We start from the raw sequence: 16,864 nt of genomic DNA, 5'->3' as shown, positions 1-16,864 counted from the left end.
CCATGGTTCCAAATACAACTGATATTATGATAGGGGTGTTTTTAGGTAAATTAGTGGATCATTAAAAATGTTAAAATCAATTGCAGGAAAATCAGCATTTCCCCTAGTTGGGATTTTTCTTCCCAACACATGAACAGTTTGAAGTCTGTGTATTTTTGTCTAGCGCCCTCTAGCACTTCAAAAAATGTGAAGTGGTAAATTTTGGCTGATTTTTTTAAAATATATTTTTGTTTGTTTGGGGGGGGGGGTAAATTTCAAGTTTTCACTTACTGTCAGCTGTGCATAAAACATCATGTAATGCAATGAAACATGCACTTTTTATGTAATGTAAGTTGTGCGATGGCCTAGATCGAATTGGAATACCCGTTGTGAAATTTACTCAACGAGGTCATTCACTTTTGTTGGTAATACAAAAAGTTTGAAAACAATAGCGCCCTCTAGCTAACTTTCTTTCCTATTAATTTTCACCTGTGGCAATAATAACCCCTTGTGTTTGCCATCTCCTTTTCCCCACAGATATCCCCTTGTTAGCCTTCCTCATTCACAAGTTAATTACTTTTTCTCCCACTTTCCACCGTCTTTTTATATGTTTCCATCTTCGAGCCCTCTCCCCCCCCCCCCGGCCCCCTGTCTACAAAACGGTTACTCCTTAAGTTTTTTCTGTTCGTAGTTATCTGTACATCATAAACAAAATACGTATTATAATAATATAGGAGCGTAATACACTTAACCTAACAAAATTAATTGCTGTCAATGAGCAGTAAACAAATTTTAGTTTCTGCTTGCTTTGTTTTCTCTTAAAAAAAACCTTTTGCGCTCTTTTTATATGTCAACCGGGTCCCACGGGTCTGGAGGCAATTTTGAAAATCATCAATTGATCGGCCTCTGTTGCCCCTGGTCTTGGTCTTGTGTCCTTCAAGATTTCCCCATTGACATTGAGATTTTATAATTTGCCCTTGCAAAAAGAAATGGCCTGCGGCCCTTTTCAACATTATGAACCCAGGCCTGCACACGTTCTCTAGGACACCATTCTTCTAAAAGATTATTCATAAATACCTCAGACAGTTTCGCTGTTCCTATTGGTGGTGAGCGCGTCACGTGGGTGTGTATAAACCTTTGTTTATGACCGGTAAAAAGTGTTAATTCATGTGCGTACACGTACACGCGACCTTCTTGCACCTGTTCTTCATTCCTATTGGTCGAGAGCAACGGCTGAAACAGCTGTGCCGCATCACGCGATACGCGCGATGCGCACACACAGCATTCCCTTATAAGGAGTTATTTACCCAAGGGCGGCGGAGGGCTTTACCATTTCATAGCTGGAGGGGTGTTGTGTTGAAAGAAATCATTTAACAATTATAATTAGTTTGCAATTATTTTACTTTTTGACCAAAAAGTAACGATGTTTTTGACCGAAAGGGTATTATTTTATAAAAAGTGTGTTGAATCAGTTTTCAACTAGTGGTTTAAACCCGCCGAGGCCTGGTTCTTTATAATTTACCTCGACCTCGTCTCGGTAAAATTATCAAGAACCAGGCCTCGTTGGGATTAAACCACTAGTTGAAAACCTCTTCACCACACATTGATTCCCTTATTTAATAACAGTTGGTAGAAGCCACTTGTGAATGATAGGCCTACTCAACACTACTTAAATTACCCCCCCCCCCCCCCGGCCAATAAAAAACCCAAAATAAAGAATAGAGGTTCATTATACCCAAAATGCCCCCACCTCCCCCCACATCCCCATTTCTTCATTATTTCCTTAAAAAAACCTCTACATGCTACTCTCGCGGTATTTTTTATTGATGGGATGATCGAGCCATTGATGTCAACATCTCAACTGGCCGCCGAGTAGATAACAACCCTGGTAATAATCAATGAGTGAAAGTTGCGATTGTACGCCTAACGATTGTACGCCTCTTGGTTACTTATTGGGAGGGAAAAGTGAATGACTGTTTACTTATTGGATGCAATCGATCGTCTGCTTAAAATTTACCGCTAGTGAACTGGTACCCTTTTTCGTACCTCACAACATACCTGAAAGATAAAGAACGTCTCCCGACTATTGTTGTATCTGACAACCGGACGACTGTGAAATGAGATGCAGCCGCCTGCAAAATCATCTCGGATTTTTGACATTTTTACCCCAAAAGAAGAACAGAGGACGTCCAGTTTTAGCTAAAATATCAAGATCTTTTGGGAAGGCATTTAAAAGGTTCGTGTACAGATATTTTTGAGGTTTTATTGACGAGGTTTGAAGTTGATTTTGTTGTTCGTGTTTACATGATTCATATATGCATAATTATACGGATACGGGCCTACTATTATCATTACTGCTGTATGGTTTTGTGAACATCATAATTTGTTTTTAGAGGCAAAACGTAAACCTTTGGTTTCTGGAACCGTTCAACTGTTTAAATCCTATTTTATAAAAATGCATTCATAAATACCTCAGACAGTTTTGCTATTCCTATTGGTGGAGAGCGCGTCACGTTGGTGTGTATAAACCTTTGCTTATGACCGGTAAAAAGTGTTAATTCATGGGCTTGACACGCGACCTTGCACCTGTTCTTATAAGACAGTTTCTTCATTCCTGTTGGTCGAGAGCAACGGCTGAAACAGTTGTGCCACATGTGGACGTCTGGGTACTGCACGCCGTGTGATAGTCTTAGGACTAGCGCACGGCAAATTGATGCACTATCACACGGCAAACCGATGCACTATCACACGGCCGTCGTCTAGTAAAACTAAGACATATCATGTGACGCGCTCTAAACAAATGAAAAGGCAGAATATTGGTAAGGGGTGTTATAATACGTTCTAGCGTCACTAGTACATTGTACTACTCTACATGTAGTCCTAGAACTAAGTTCGTTCCGCTATCATCTCCTTTTAATACCTCAGTCATACATTAGTGGAGTGTATGAAAAGAATCCTACAATAGTCAATAGGTCTCTCATGTCGGTTGGAACTTTTTGTCCTTAATTTGTTTGCACAATGTCCACAATTCTCAGGTGAAACCGGATCTCGCTAAAATTAGGCTCTGAGATGTGTTTTTTTTTCTCTCACATTAGTTGTGAACGAGTTCATTTTTAGAAAATTCACTCTACAAAAACAAAATTGCAAAAAATGATAAAACCCTCACCTTCCGATAACAATAGTCAATATGGTTGCCAGAATTTATAAATGGTATTGCTTCGTGCTACGCTGATAACAATTACCAACAGTTTATTACAGACATTGCGTTTTGGCCGGTACGTAATATGCAGCGCGCAACGCTGGTCTCATTTACCATCAAGCCTATGTTTGCATCATGGACATGAACCGTCAAAACCATTGAGTTATATAAGAACTAGAGGGGGCACTGGAGTAAATACGCGCCCCGGCATGCGCGCAGGCGGCCATTTTCTAAGTTTACAAGACAGCCATCTCACAGCGTGTGTTTGTGTGGCCATTTTGTAAGTTGAACAAACAGCATCGTGTGAGCGTTAAAAAAAACAAAAAAAAACATGTATTTCATATCCAACGCGCGTACAGAATGGCGCTTGTCATCTTGCGGTCCCGTCGCGTTTGTGCAAGCAGCATCACCAGTGCGCCCTCTAGTTCTTATATATAACTCTATGGTCAAAACCCATGAGAACTAGTCTAGTAAGTAACCAAGCGGTCAATCAAGCACACTGGGGTCCGTGGACTCGAGCTGTGTTGTTTTTTATCAGCACAGTGTGGGTTTGACTCCCAGTTCTGACACTTGTGTCGTTTTATGAGTTTTAAAGCAAGACACTTTTAAACCAAGAGAAGGAAATTTGCCCTAGTATTTTATGTATGGTTGGCTTGTTGGCTAATGACTGTGCGGCCCCACAGCACCTGTTACGTGGTGCTATCCCCAGGTAAATAAATAATTTGAACATAGCTATGCATGTATACCTTGTTGTATAAAAACAATGGGGACGCTCTAGTCTTTGAAATTACATGTACCTCAGGTGGAACAATAAGAGCATAATAAGAGCTGCATTATTATTATCTATGACATCTTTCTCCTAAATTCATGTAACAGCATCCCCTCATTAGCAGACATTGTACAAGTAGCCCTCCATTAACCCTTATGGAGGAATTTTTTTTCTGTTTTAAGCAGTTTTTCCCCCAAGTTTCCCCTAGGGTGAAATGGAATTCATATTGTATGAGCCCATTGTCCCTAGGCAGGTGTTGGAAAAGGGAAAACTGCAAAGTAGTACAGAGTTTTTTTCAATCACGGTACTGTATGAATTGTGTTTGACACGTAGACATTGATACATGAAGTCCTCTCTTTGTCTGAGTCAGGGCTCAAAATTTACACTGGACTGTAGGCCCTGAGGCCAGTGATTTCACCACTGGACCAGTAAGCTCTTGACTTGAAAAGTCTGACTCTGATGGTCTTTTTTATTTTTTTTTCAACATTTTTTTAATTATATATCAATATAAACCACAAGGGAAACTGACTGGGTAAATTTTGAAATAATTTTTGGGGTTGAACAAAGGTTGTATCGTAATTAGGGTGTGATCCCTGGCTACACGTCAGTTAACGGTTGTATGGCTTCTGACTGGCACCCCCAAACAAAGATATTGACAAAATAGGTACACCGCCAATATAGGGCTAGATAGCTCAGTTGGTAGAGCGCCGGCACGTTAATCCGGAGGTCGTTGGTTCGAATCCCACTCTAGTCAATTCTTTGTTCAACCCCCAAAATCTTTCTTTTTTTCTCTCAAAAGAATGGGCTTCAAATGTTGAGTCTCATCCCGCTGAGTATGACCCATCAAACAAAAGGGAGCAATCTTCTCTAGTGTTTTGTTCTAATGAAACAGTTCTTAGCCTCTTCTCATTTCGATTCTGGTCTTATAAAACAAAATTCAGATCCAGTAAAAATTCCAGTAAAAGCCTTACGGTTCAACTTTAAACCGTGTGACCTCTTGTTTAAAATGTAGCATTGGGTGCTTTCGCTAAGCTTCCCTGGGTCGACCCCGCAGTGCTCACTCGGGTGAGCCCCTAAAAAGAACTAATCGAACGATCACACTCGCCCTCTCGTGGTGACGGCATGCACCTCAGGTCACCCCCAAGTGACCCACTCCACAAGCAGGGCACTGGGGGCTGACCCGGGTGAGCCCCGTCAAAGCTATTCGAACGTACCGGGGCAGACCGCCGGGGGTCGACCCAGGGAAGCTAAACGAACGCACCCATAGATATATTTCTCCCTGTACTATAATATTATTAGTTTTATTCAGGAACAAAGTGTAATCTTTTGGAAAAAATTCACTCGCACTCTTATGATAAATCATTTTTATCACAATATTCAGTTGACTGATAAGTCTGTATACAGGGGAAAATCTGTGAATAATAGAGAGATAAAATCTGATGTCATGCTATTAATGGTACTTATAAACCTCTCTGATGTTGTGAGATCCTTCTGTGTCGTTGAGCTAATGGGTTTCACCACTCACGTATCTGATGTTGTTACCCTCTATTCTGAATTAGCATGGAATGAATCATTCCTCATCATAAGAAGCTCCCAGGGGCTCAAGAAGTCAACTCAAAATATGCCATCTTGGGTCTAAGGCCTCGTAAAAAAAATAGCTGATCGTCCAGGTTTTTCCAGAAAGAGCAGGAGGACAGCCTATTTTCTTTTTCTTTCAAAGGTGGCCGCCAAGCATTTTTATTCCAACTAGCCACAAATTCTTCAGTTTAAATTCACCACTTCAAGTACTTAAATATGTTGTTACAAGTTCTTAAAAGATTAGTAAGTTTAAAGAGAAATATGTATGTCCCCATGTACACAGAAAATTTGTCTTTGAAAACAAAATAGCAAAATGAAAAAAAAGAAAAAGAAAGAAAGAATACAGCCTCAAAAAAGGATGATGGAGGGGACGATGAACTGGTTTTATTTTTGTTATTTGGCCTTACTACTGAAAGGAACTGCTTTCTTGTCTCTACAGGAGCAAGACCTGATGATGATGATAAGGGGTAGAGAGAGTGGCTCAAAGCTCTGAGAAAGAGTCTTGAGAGATGAAGGATGGGCGATTCGGGAGGAAAATTAAGAAAAATACGGGAAGATTTGAGGGGACAGGTGGAGGAGAACAACTGGGGGAAAGGTACAAATGAATCAGGGGGAAACAAAAAAGGAGAGTAAGATTAAAAAGAGTGCAAGATAAGATCAGGGCCCAATTTCATAGAGCTGCTAAAAACAGGATTACCAACCAAATTTCAACGTGATTTTCAGGATAATCAACCAACAACTGAATACCAGTAACAAGAAATATGCACCAAATTTTGGTCGGTAATCCGGTTTTTGTCAAGGAAGAAATTTCATGCTAAGCGAACGTTTGTGCTTAGCAGCTCTATGAAATTGGGCCCTGGTTATTTGCTAGCTCACCTTGTTGGGCTGTTATGGGTCTCTTTCAACATCTGTCTTACTGTGGGCCCTAAAGTGGAGACTTGTGGTGGAAAAGAGAATTCCATGATGGAAGGTGAGGGGTCACACTTAGTTTAGAATTGAAATGAGCAGAAAAGGCAGGGGTAGAATTAGAAAGGAAAGGGTGTTTGGGGTGGAGGCGGAGGAGGGAGCTTCAGGGTAAAAGAGGGAGGGGGACAAGTGGATGAGATAACAGCTGGTGAGAATGAGCTAAATGGAGATCGATGAATCAGAGGGGAGCACAAGTAGAGGAGTGTAAGATTACTGTGAAGACTCTGGACACCTTTGGTAATATTGTCAAAGACCAGTCTTATCACTTGGTGTATCTCCATATATGCACAAAATAACAAACCTGTGAAAATTTGAACTCAATTGGTCGTCGAAGTTGCGAGATAATAATGGAAGAAAATTTTTCACCATTGTCACACAAAGTTGTGTGCTTTCAGATGCTTGATTTCGAGACCTCTAAATCTAATTCTGAGGTCTAAAAATCAAGTTCGTGGAAAATGAGTTCTTTCTCAAAAACTATGTTACTTCAGAGGGAGCCGTTTCTGACAATGTTTTATACTATCAACAGCTCTCCGTTGCTTGTTACTAAGTAAGTTTTTGTGCTGACAGTTATTTTGAGTAATTACCAATAGTGTCCAGTGCCTTTAAAAAGAGGGTAAGATAAGATCGGATGTTGAGGCTTGTTGAAAGGAGGTTTTTGGGGATGGAGGAAACAACTGGAGGAAAACAAAATCCCAGGTCGAATGTGAGGGATCACTTCTTAGTTTAGAATTGTAATGAGGGGAAAATGCAGGAAGGAATGATATTCTTTGGGGGTTGGAGGTGATGGGTTGGGGAGAGAGCTACATGTACGGGGTAGGCAAATTTTTGACTCCCATGTAAATAACTGACCGTGTTAGTTCGCAAAGTAACAGGAAAACCGTGCAATTTCGAGGCAAATTTGTGCGGATTACAATATTCTACTTTTAAAACATCTTTCTAATCATGCTATTTATAACAAATGGTTACAAACGCTTTTTATAGACCAACTCGACCGATCCAAGGCAACGTGTTCCTTTAAGGGTTGAAGGTGTGTTATTAGTACAAGATTGGGGTTTGGTAAGGCTTAAAAGTGTACCCTGAGGAACCATTGTGTACATAGCTTTAAGTCTTGGCACACGAGAAAGACGGAATGAAAAATGAAAATGGAATGTGAGATGAGAAATAAGATGAGGAATTTACAAGGCTAAGAAAGATGTTTGAGTTACCTTTAAGGGTTGAAGGTGTCCACTGTATAAGTAGAAGACAGGAATTGGTAAGACTGCAAAGTGTACATACCTTGAGGAACTATTGAGTACAGAGCTTTTAGTAATAGAAGAAGAGCGAGACGGAATGAAAGATGAAATTGGAATGTGAGAGGAGAAAGAAGATAAAGAATTTACACGGCTAAGAAAGATGTTTGAGTTGCCTTTAAGGGTTGAAGTTATGTGCTGTATTAAGTAGAAGACAATTACAATTGGTGAGGCTGTAAAATTTACCTTGAGGAACCATTGAGTATAGCTTTTAGTAATAGAAGAGCAAGATGAAACGGAGATGAAATTGGAATGTGAGAGAAGGAAGACGATGAGGAAAGCTTCACTAGCCTGGAAAGACTGGAGGTGTGTACCTTATTAAGGTACATTTCTGGAGAACATTTGACTACAGTTACACAAATGAAGAGAAGTGAGCAATAAGATTATGAAAGATGAAATTGCGATGTGTGAGGGGAGAAGTTATAGAAAAATTGACGAGGCCTGGGGAGGTGCATGGTTTTAAAGGCACTGTACACGTTTGGTAATTGTCAAAGACCAGTGTTCTCACTTGGTGTATCCCATCATTAAGCATAAAATAACAAACCTGTGAAAATTGGGCTCAATTGGTCATCAAAGTGGCGAGAAAATGATGACAGAAAAAACACCCTTGTTGGACGAATTTGTGTGCTTTCAGACAGGAAAAACAGACTTCTAGCTAGAAGTCTTTTATTATTTTAGTGAGAAATTACTTTTCTCAAAAACTATGTTACTTCAGAGGGAGCCGTTTCCTACAATGTTTTATACTATCAGCAGCTCTCCAATGCTCGTTACCAAGTCAGTTTTTTTAAGTTAACATTTGTTTTGAGTAGTTACCAAACGTTTACCTTCCCTTTAAAGGAGGATGGACAAAATGATAAAAGAAGAAAAAGATGTAAGGATACTTGAAAGCAAAATGTTCCGGTTGAGGGAGAGAACAAGCTGTGGGGATCGTTGCAAAATTTGTAGGGGGAAAGAAGAAATTGAACTTAATCACTGTAGTACAAGCAAACCTGATGAATCATGTTCACAATTGTGCTTGTTATTTGCACCAGACCAGAGAAACTAGGAGTGGATTGGACAAAGAGTTAAAACTAGTCTTATTTCGAGTTAGGACGAGTTACTCGTTTAACTTAAGACTTGCCGTACGTTTTTAATGTAGGACTAGTCCGAACTCTTTGTGAAATTGCCCAGGGTTAACCCTTAAATATACTCTTCCATGCTAAGTGTTCTGGGTTCATTTACATGCACTAGTACACATGCTTAAATGTCCCATCTTTAAAGGAGAAGTATGTGAAGTATCTTGCTCAAAACACAAATGCCACGACAGGGACTCAAACCCACACTCTTCTGATTAGAAACACCAGAGGTGCTCTTAAGCGCTCAGACACGCTACATTAATTCTTTATTGGGAGACACATGGTATTTTAATTTTGGGTACTCCTTTAGTTTCTTTGCCTGCTTCAAGTTAAACTGAAAGGCAACACCAGTGATAGATAAGTTCTGAACTCACTTGAGACTCGGTAAAGCACCGGGCCTGAAGCGGCCTCTATTTAAGAGTGAAGTAGACTGCCTGATTTGGCGGATGGGAATAATTAAAGGCACTGCCGTCGATTTGACCAAACTCTTCCTAACTTAGGATTAATCTTAGGACTTAGGACGGGTTCAGTTCCGTATCCAAATACGTAGGACGCATTGAGCCCATCCTAAGTTAGGACAGGTTACTCGTCCTAACTCGAGATAGGATTAATCCTAGCGTTTCATGAAATCGGCTGCTGCTAATTACTCAAAATAATTGTTAGCAATGAAAACTTACTTGGTAACGAGCAATGGAGAGCTGTTGATAGTGTAAAACATTGTGAGAAACAACTCCCTCTGAAGTAATGTAGTTTTTTTAGAAAGAGGTCTCACGCAAATAGTAACAACTTCAGTTGTCAAAGCTTTTTATTATCCATCTGAAAGCACACTAAGTAATGCAACAAGGGTATTTTTTCTTTCATTATTCTCTTGCAAATTGGATGACCAATTGAGCCAAAATTTTCACAGTGATGCACCTAAGGAGAATCATAATACTTGTCTTAGACAACTACCAAAAGTGTCCAGTGCCTTTAAAGGCAGTGGACACTATTGGTAATTACTCAAAATAATTATTAGCATAAAACCTTTATTGGTTACGAGTAATGGGGAGAGGTTGATGGTATAAAACATTGTGAGAAACGTGCCATAGTTTTCGAGAAAGACGTAATTTTCCACGAATTTGATTTCGAGACCCCAGATTTAGAACTTGAGGTCTCGAAATCAACCATCTGAATGCACACAACTTCATGTGACAAGGGTGTTTTTTTCTTTCATTATTATCTCGCAAGTTCGATGACCGATTGAGCTCAAATTTTCACAGGTTTGTTATTGTATGCATAATTATGTTGAGATACACCAACTGTGAAGGCTAGTCTTTGACAATTACTAATAGTGTCCACTGCCTGTAAAGCCCCTTTCACACGAGCGCTGCAAACGCGGGTCCCTGGTTAAGGGCGCCAGCCGTCTGTCACCTTTACCGCGTGCGATTTTTTTAGCGAGTATTCACACGACACGCACACACACATACGCAAACATACGTCCCTCGTTTGGGTAGGCCTACTGCATGGACAAAAGTCTACAAGCAAGAGGCTTGAGTTAAAAACCTTACAGTTAAAAGGAATAAAACAAATCAATTCATTGAAATCAGTTAAGTCACATAAAATGTAGAATATTTTAAAAACATTTGCGATAACGTAACTCTCATCCCGTCGGCCGGCGGGAAGGGGGTTACGTTTTCGAAGCTAAAAAAAGAAAAACACAAAATTCCACGATTCAAATAGCTTTTTGGACGTTAAAAATACTACATTGTTGAATGGAAATGCTTTTTAGATATGAAATTATTGATGAGACATACCAAATAATGAATTAAAACATCGAAAAGCTTAGCCAAATGACGTATTCTGCTTGCGATTGAACGATGTTTTTGCTTCAAGGTTTGAGCTTGTCTTGAAATGCAGCGATCCAGCAACGTCGAGTCATGATCGAGTCGAAGAAAAACACAAAATTCCATGATTCTAATAGATTTGTGGACGTTAAAAACGCTACATTGTTGAATGAAAATGTTTTTTAGATATGAAATTATTGATGAGACATAACAAATGGTGAATTAAAACTTTAAAAGCTTTGCCAAATGACGTATTCTGCTTCCGTTTGAACAATGTTTTTGCTTCAAGGTTTGGGCTGGTCTAGCATCCGGCCACAAAACCCACCAGCCAAACGGATCGTAGTCCAGCGTTGAGCAGATATACATGTACATGTATGTACATGTACATATGCATGCTATAGTTCGCCCATTTCTTCCTCCATAGTTCTTCACGTGTCAACGCAGCGGTCCCTCATTACGATCGCAGGCATTCGGTTCAGACGATGGCTCCCCGTGATTATAACATCGATGCGATTTTTTGGAGGAGGTCTCGATCTGTGTTATGAACAACACGGGACCCAGGTAATTTCGTAACATACATAGCATTCACACGACGTGGATTTGCGATTTCATAACATCGATGTTATGAAATCGCACGGGACCCTCGTTTGCAGCGCTCGTGTGAATGGGCCTTAAGTGTGGAGAAGACTGCCTGTACTGGCCGATGGGAATGATTAAAAGAAACCCACCACTCTGCTTACATAGCTATAATATTCAGATGGAAATAGTTTAATCCCATGAACCTTTGTATGGACTTGTCATTGTGACAGCGTTCTCCCTTAAAGGCACTGTACACATTTGCTAATTACTCAAAATTCATTTTAGCATAAAACCTCACGTGGTAACGAGCAACGGGGAGCTGTTGACAGTACAAAATATTGTGAGAAACGACTCCCTCTGAAGTCATAATAATAATATGAAGCATTTATATAGCGCTCTATGGAGAACAGAGCGCTTTACATGAGACTATATGACAACAAAAGAAAAACAAACAAACTAGGACGGTGGGGAAACAGAAATGTTTTGAGGAGGCTTTAGAATACAGGCAACGAGATCGCCTCCAGCAGACCCGCGGGGAGCTCATTCCATAGGCGAGGGGCAGCTATGGAGAATGGCATAGTTTTTGAGAAAGAGGTAATTTCTCACTAAATTAATAAAAGACATTCTGGCCAGAAGCCTTTTATCCCTATCTGAAAGCACACTATTTTGTACAACAATGGTGTGTTTTTTCTTTCATCATATTCTTGCAACTTCGATGACCAATTGAGTCCAAATTTTCACAGTCAAGTTATTTTGTGCATATGTTGGGATACACCGAGTTAGAATACTGGTCTTTGACAATGATCAAATGTGTACAGTGCCATTAAAAGGGTTTGGGTACTGTGCACAAAACACAAGGTGCTTTACTATCAAACAGGGCCCAATTTCATAGAGCTGCTAATCACAAAAATTTGCTTAGCAGGAAATTTCTTCCTTGATAAAAGCAAGATTACCAGCCAAATTTCCACGTGATTTTCAGGATAAGCAAACAACAGCTGCATACCATTAACAAGCAATATGCAACAAACGGAAATTTGGTTGGTTATCCTGTTTTAATCAAGGAAGAAGTTTCATGCTAAGCAAATTTTTGTGCTTAGCAGCTCTATGAAATTGGGCCCAGAGCCCTAAAGCTGAAGCCAGAGCCGTAGCCGGAGCCTAAACTGAGGTTTGGAATGAGATGAAGAAATATTTGACGGTTACTTGAGCAAGCAAGTCGAATGTTGAGACCATTTAGAACTCCCGCCGCAGCAGTGAAACTAATAACGAGAAGTCCCATCGATCCACTAAAGCTAAAGTAGTAGTCCAGGTCAACTTTCTACTTACTGCCCAGGTAGTACCCAGTAGTTAAAAAGCAGGACAGTTCACAAGAAGTCTCGTATTCCGAAAATCCACTCCGCGGTATTGTGGCGTGTCATGGCCGAGCGGGTAAGAGTACCGGATTCAAGCTCTGGTGTTTGATCAGCAGAGTGTGGGTTTGAATCCCGGTCGTGACACTTGCTACATAAAATTGGGGAGGTAGTACTTTCTGCTCTACCGGCTAGGCTTCGGACTGATGATACCCAAGCCTACATCCGAATGGACTGTAAAAGGGGTAACCCTGTTTCAGCCCTAGGAGTAGGTGGCAACGGCTACTGGAAAAAAAAAACAATTGTAGCCCACACCTTGAAGTGGCCTTCAGGCCTTGTGTGTCTGGCAACATGCATAAAAAAAAAATTGGAGTAAAAAGCAGACAAGTTGTCAAAAGAACATCTACATGGCAAGGAGATTGGATACACACATGGTGTTACCGCAAACCAATGCAGAAATAACATGACTGCACCAAAACCAAACTTCTTCCTGTCAGATGTCAGATACATCAACCATGAACTGCTTCCTCCAGGGATTTGAGCATAAACTTACTGAAATCAGTTTTTTAATAACATTTTCATGTCTGGTTTTCTTGTGCAGGCATTTGAGAACATCATGAAGTCATGAAACGGTGATATTTTTAGCTGACGTTGTCAATTCAGTATATGTAGGAGTACTTTGTACATCAACATGCAAGGTGGGAAGTCTACATTGACGAATTGATCAAAATGGTGGAGGACAAAGTTCCGTACAGCACGCCAAAACCTGTAAGCACTGCCGGGGATCCCATCATGAAGCCGGACACCAGGGAATCAGAGACCAATGCCCATCAGGAGGGTACCATGGAAAGCACCCAGCAGCAGAGTACACCAGACGAGGAGCCTGTCACCAATTCCGACTATGATTTGTCAGACGATGAGGAACTGGAAATCACAGCCGAGGACCGCGCCTCATTGCGCTGGTACTTTGCCGTCGTTAGCTTCCTGATGGGTGTGGTCGTTGCTAGTTTGATGGGATACACCTTCTCGATGCACTTGGCCAATCTACAGGAGAACAGGTTGTGGTTCAGTAACATCATGGTAAGTACAATATTTGTCTTCAAATTTTTTATTTTTGGTTAATACTTTTTCTAAAGTAACAAACCGGCAGCCGATTTCACGAAACGCTAGGATAAATCCTATCTTAAGTTAAAACGAGTTATTCTTGAGTTAGGATAAATATAACTTGTCCTACATGTAACTTTAGGATGGGTTCAACGCGTCCTAACGTCTATTGTTCTGGAACTGGACTCGTTCTCAGTCTTAAGATTAATCCTAAGTCAGGAAGAGTTTGTTGAAATCGACGGCAGGCCAGGAATTTTACCCTCCGTTGCCCTGATCTTGGCCTTGGTGCCCCTTCAAAAGTATCCCATAGACTTTAAGATTCTACAATGGAAGTACCCTTTTCAAAAGGAGAATGGCCTTGCCCTCTCAAAGATGAAATTGCAGGGCTGATGAACCAGGGAAACTGGCTGAGCAAATTTCTGACTTATTTTCCCTTGTGGTTCGTCTTCTCTCTTGTCCATCATCTACTCTTCAAATTAAAGGCCAGGATTGCAGGTGCATCTCACAGCCTTCTTGTTTGCTGCCATCACGTCTTCAAGGCAGCACTGCTCATCAAGCGTTGGGCATTGTAGAAGGTGTGGCACAGATTTGGGTGATGTGCCACAATCGCATTTGGTGTCATCATCGACGGTTTATAGCTTGATATTTGAGATAAAAAATTTGCATCCCTGTAAGGTCTGCTGTTGGTTCTTATAACACCCCTTACAAATATTCTGCCTGTTCATTGGTTTATAGCACGTCACATGACATGTCTTAGTTTTGCTAGACGACGGCCGTGTGATAGTGCATCGGTTTGCTGTGCGATAGTCCGGAGACTATCACACGGCGTGCAGTACCGAGACATCCGTTGCGTGTACGAGGATGATAAATTAATAGTCTGTAACCATTTCAGATTGCACGACACTACATGCAGCACAGTAAAAGTTTTTGCAATCTGTATTCGCGTCGTCCGTGGATTGTAGCATTCAGGTCTGTAACTTAATAGTACAGTATTTAGAAATGTTTGGGGTGTTATAAAACAAATATTGACTGCTTTTACTCTTGCAATGTCTAAAACTATTACTCCCTCTGTGATCCCGTAGCGTTTTATTTTCCCCCGGCTCGAAGCAGTCAATATTTGTATACAATACAATGTAGGTTGTATCATTAGCTTTGGTATGACCCTTGGCTATAAGGCAGTTAGCTGAATGGGTTCTGAATGCCACCCCTGAACAAAGATACTGACAAACTAGGGAGGCCGCCATCATACATGTCATAATGTAACAGCATAACATGATGACTAGATCAAGCTAGTCGAAACGTTGAGACCAATTTAAGAACTGACGTTAATTATGATCCTATAAGCTAAAGTAGCAGTCCCAGCCTATTTTTTATACCATCCGCCCGGGTAAGAGTTAAAAAGCAGGACAGTTTTTTTCAGAACTGAGAAGTCTCCCGAACCCTCAAACAATCTACTCCGCGGTAGTAGAATAAGAAAGACAGTTCTCTAAGAACAAACTCTACCTGGCAAGTAGATACCCAAATGGTGTTACCGCAAACCAAATATATAGCATAACATAGGGCCTCACAATTCAAATTTATAAGGCGCTCTTCAATCAAGATCATAGCGCACTTGAAAGCTAGATGAAAAGGCTAGATAGCTCAGCTGGTAGAGTGCCGGCACGTTTATCTGGAGGTTGCAGGTTCAAATCCCGCTCTTGTCAATTTTTCCCTTTTCTACCCATGTTTACTTGTCCATAGCATTTTTTACTAGACAGTATTTCTGGCAAGTGTAAAAGGGTGAGTCTTGCACGAATTGTGCATTGAACATAATGTTACCAAGGAAACAACCACATTTCAATTTATACACCTCTCTTAATATTTATGCATGAGGTACGTTACAATGCTAACTCAAAACGAGGCGATGGGTGCAGCCACTGCAAGTGATGGATGTGCGCCCAAGGCCTCAGTTTTGGTAAGAAATACATGTATGACATCATGCATAAATATTAAGAGGCGTATTGGTCACAAAACCTTGAGTTAAAAACTTTAGCTGGATGAAAATACTTGACTTGTAGGTCAAAAATTATAGGCATTTCTAGTTGCCGTGGGAATTAAAGAGGAACACACCCAGCAACTCCCAAAAGGGGTGATAAGGAAACAAGGCCAGAGGGACATTTGATCTGGATTTAATTTAGAAAAAGAAGTAACAGGTCGCTGGACGATTTTATCCACATTTGTTTAGAATTATGATTTTGTCTACAGGTCTTTTCTTAAAAGCCCAGATTTAGGTTTCAGGAAGTAGACTAAAAACACATCATCATCGGTACAAAACCGAAACTTTGTCTCAAAACATTACCATGTCCTTGATGTTGTTTCAGAGTGAGTTCAAAGAAGCAACCAGGCGGACGGAACATTTGATCTTGGCTAAATTTGGAAAAAGAGGTACCACGTCTCTGTAGGATTACCTCCACATATGTTTAGAATTGTGTTTTTGTCTGTCTTTTCTTTAAAACCCCAGATTCAGGTTTGAGTTCAAAGCATAAAGAGGCAACTTGGCTGCTGGCAAGACATTTAATCTTGGTTAAAGCCACTGTACCTGTTTGGTAATTTGTCAAAGACAAGTGTTCTCACTTGGTGTATCCCATCATAACCATAAAATAAAAAGCCTGTGAAAATTTGGGCTCAATTGGTCTTCGAAGTTGCGAGAAATTGATGAAAGAAAAAACACACCCTTGTTGTAAAAACACACCCTTGTGTGCTTTCAGATAGGAATAAAAGACTTCTAGCTAGAAGTCTTTTATTATTTTAATGAGAAATTACCTCTTTCTTACGTTACTTCAGATGGAGTCGTTTCCTATCAACAGCTCTCCAATGCTCATTACCAAGTCAGTTTTTAAGTTAATATTTGTTTTGAGTAATTACCAAAAGTGTACCTTCCCATTAAAATAACCTCCAGGTATGTTTAGAATTGGGCTTTTTCTTTAAAACTCCAAGGGTTTCAGGAAGTATCCTAACCAAACTGAAACTTTGTCGCCAGTCCTTGATGTTGTTTCAGGGTAAGTTCAAAGAATAAAGAAGCAAAGCCAGAGCATTTGATCTTGATTTAATTTGGAAAAAGAGGTTCCAGGTCTCCAA

The 16,864-nt window shown here is 40.4% G+C and overlaps 1 protein-coding gene across 1 annotated transcript; it reads left to right on the top strand.

Moving 5' to 3' along the window:
• Positions 1 to 2,092: 2,092 nt before the first annotated feature.
• On the top strand, positions 2,093 to 16,188 carry LOC117296604. Its single transcript, XM_033779622.1, has 3 exons — positions 2,093 to 2,215; positions 13,245 to 13,723; positions 16,108 to 16,188. Exons 2-3 carry the CDS (start codon positions 13,373 to 13,375, stop codon positions 16,186 to 16,188), a joined length of 432 nt encoding a protein of 143 aa, XP_033635513.1. The 5' UTR covers positions 2,093 to 2,215; positions 13,245 to 13,372.
• The last annotated feature ends 676 nt before the right edge of the window (positions 16,189 to 16,864 follow it).

The sequence above is a fragment of the Asterias rubens genome, chromosome 11, assembly GCF_902459465.1.
Source record: "Asterias rubens chromosome 11, eAstRub1.3, whole genome shotgun sequence".
In the NCBI taxonomy this organism is placed as follows: domain Eukaryota; kingdom Metazoa; phylum Echinodermata; class Asteroidea; order Forcipulatida; family Asteriidae; genus Asterias; species Asterias rubens.
The sequence above is the reverse complement of the archived record's forward strand: the minus strand, read 5'-3'. Positions and strand labels throughout refer to the sequence as shown.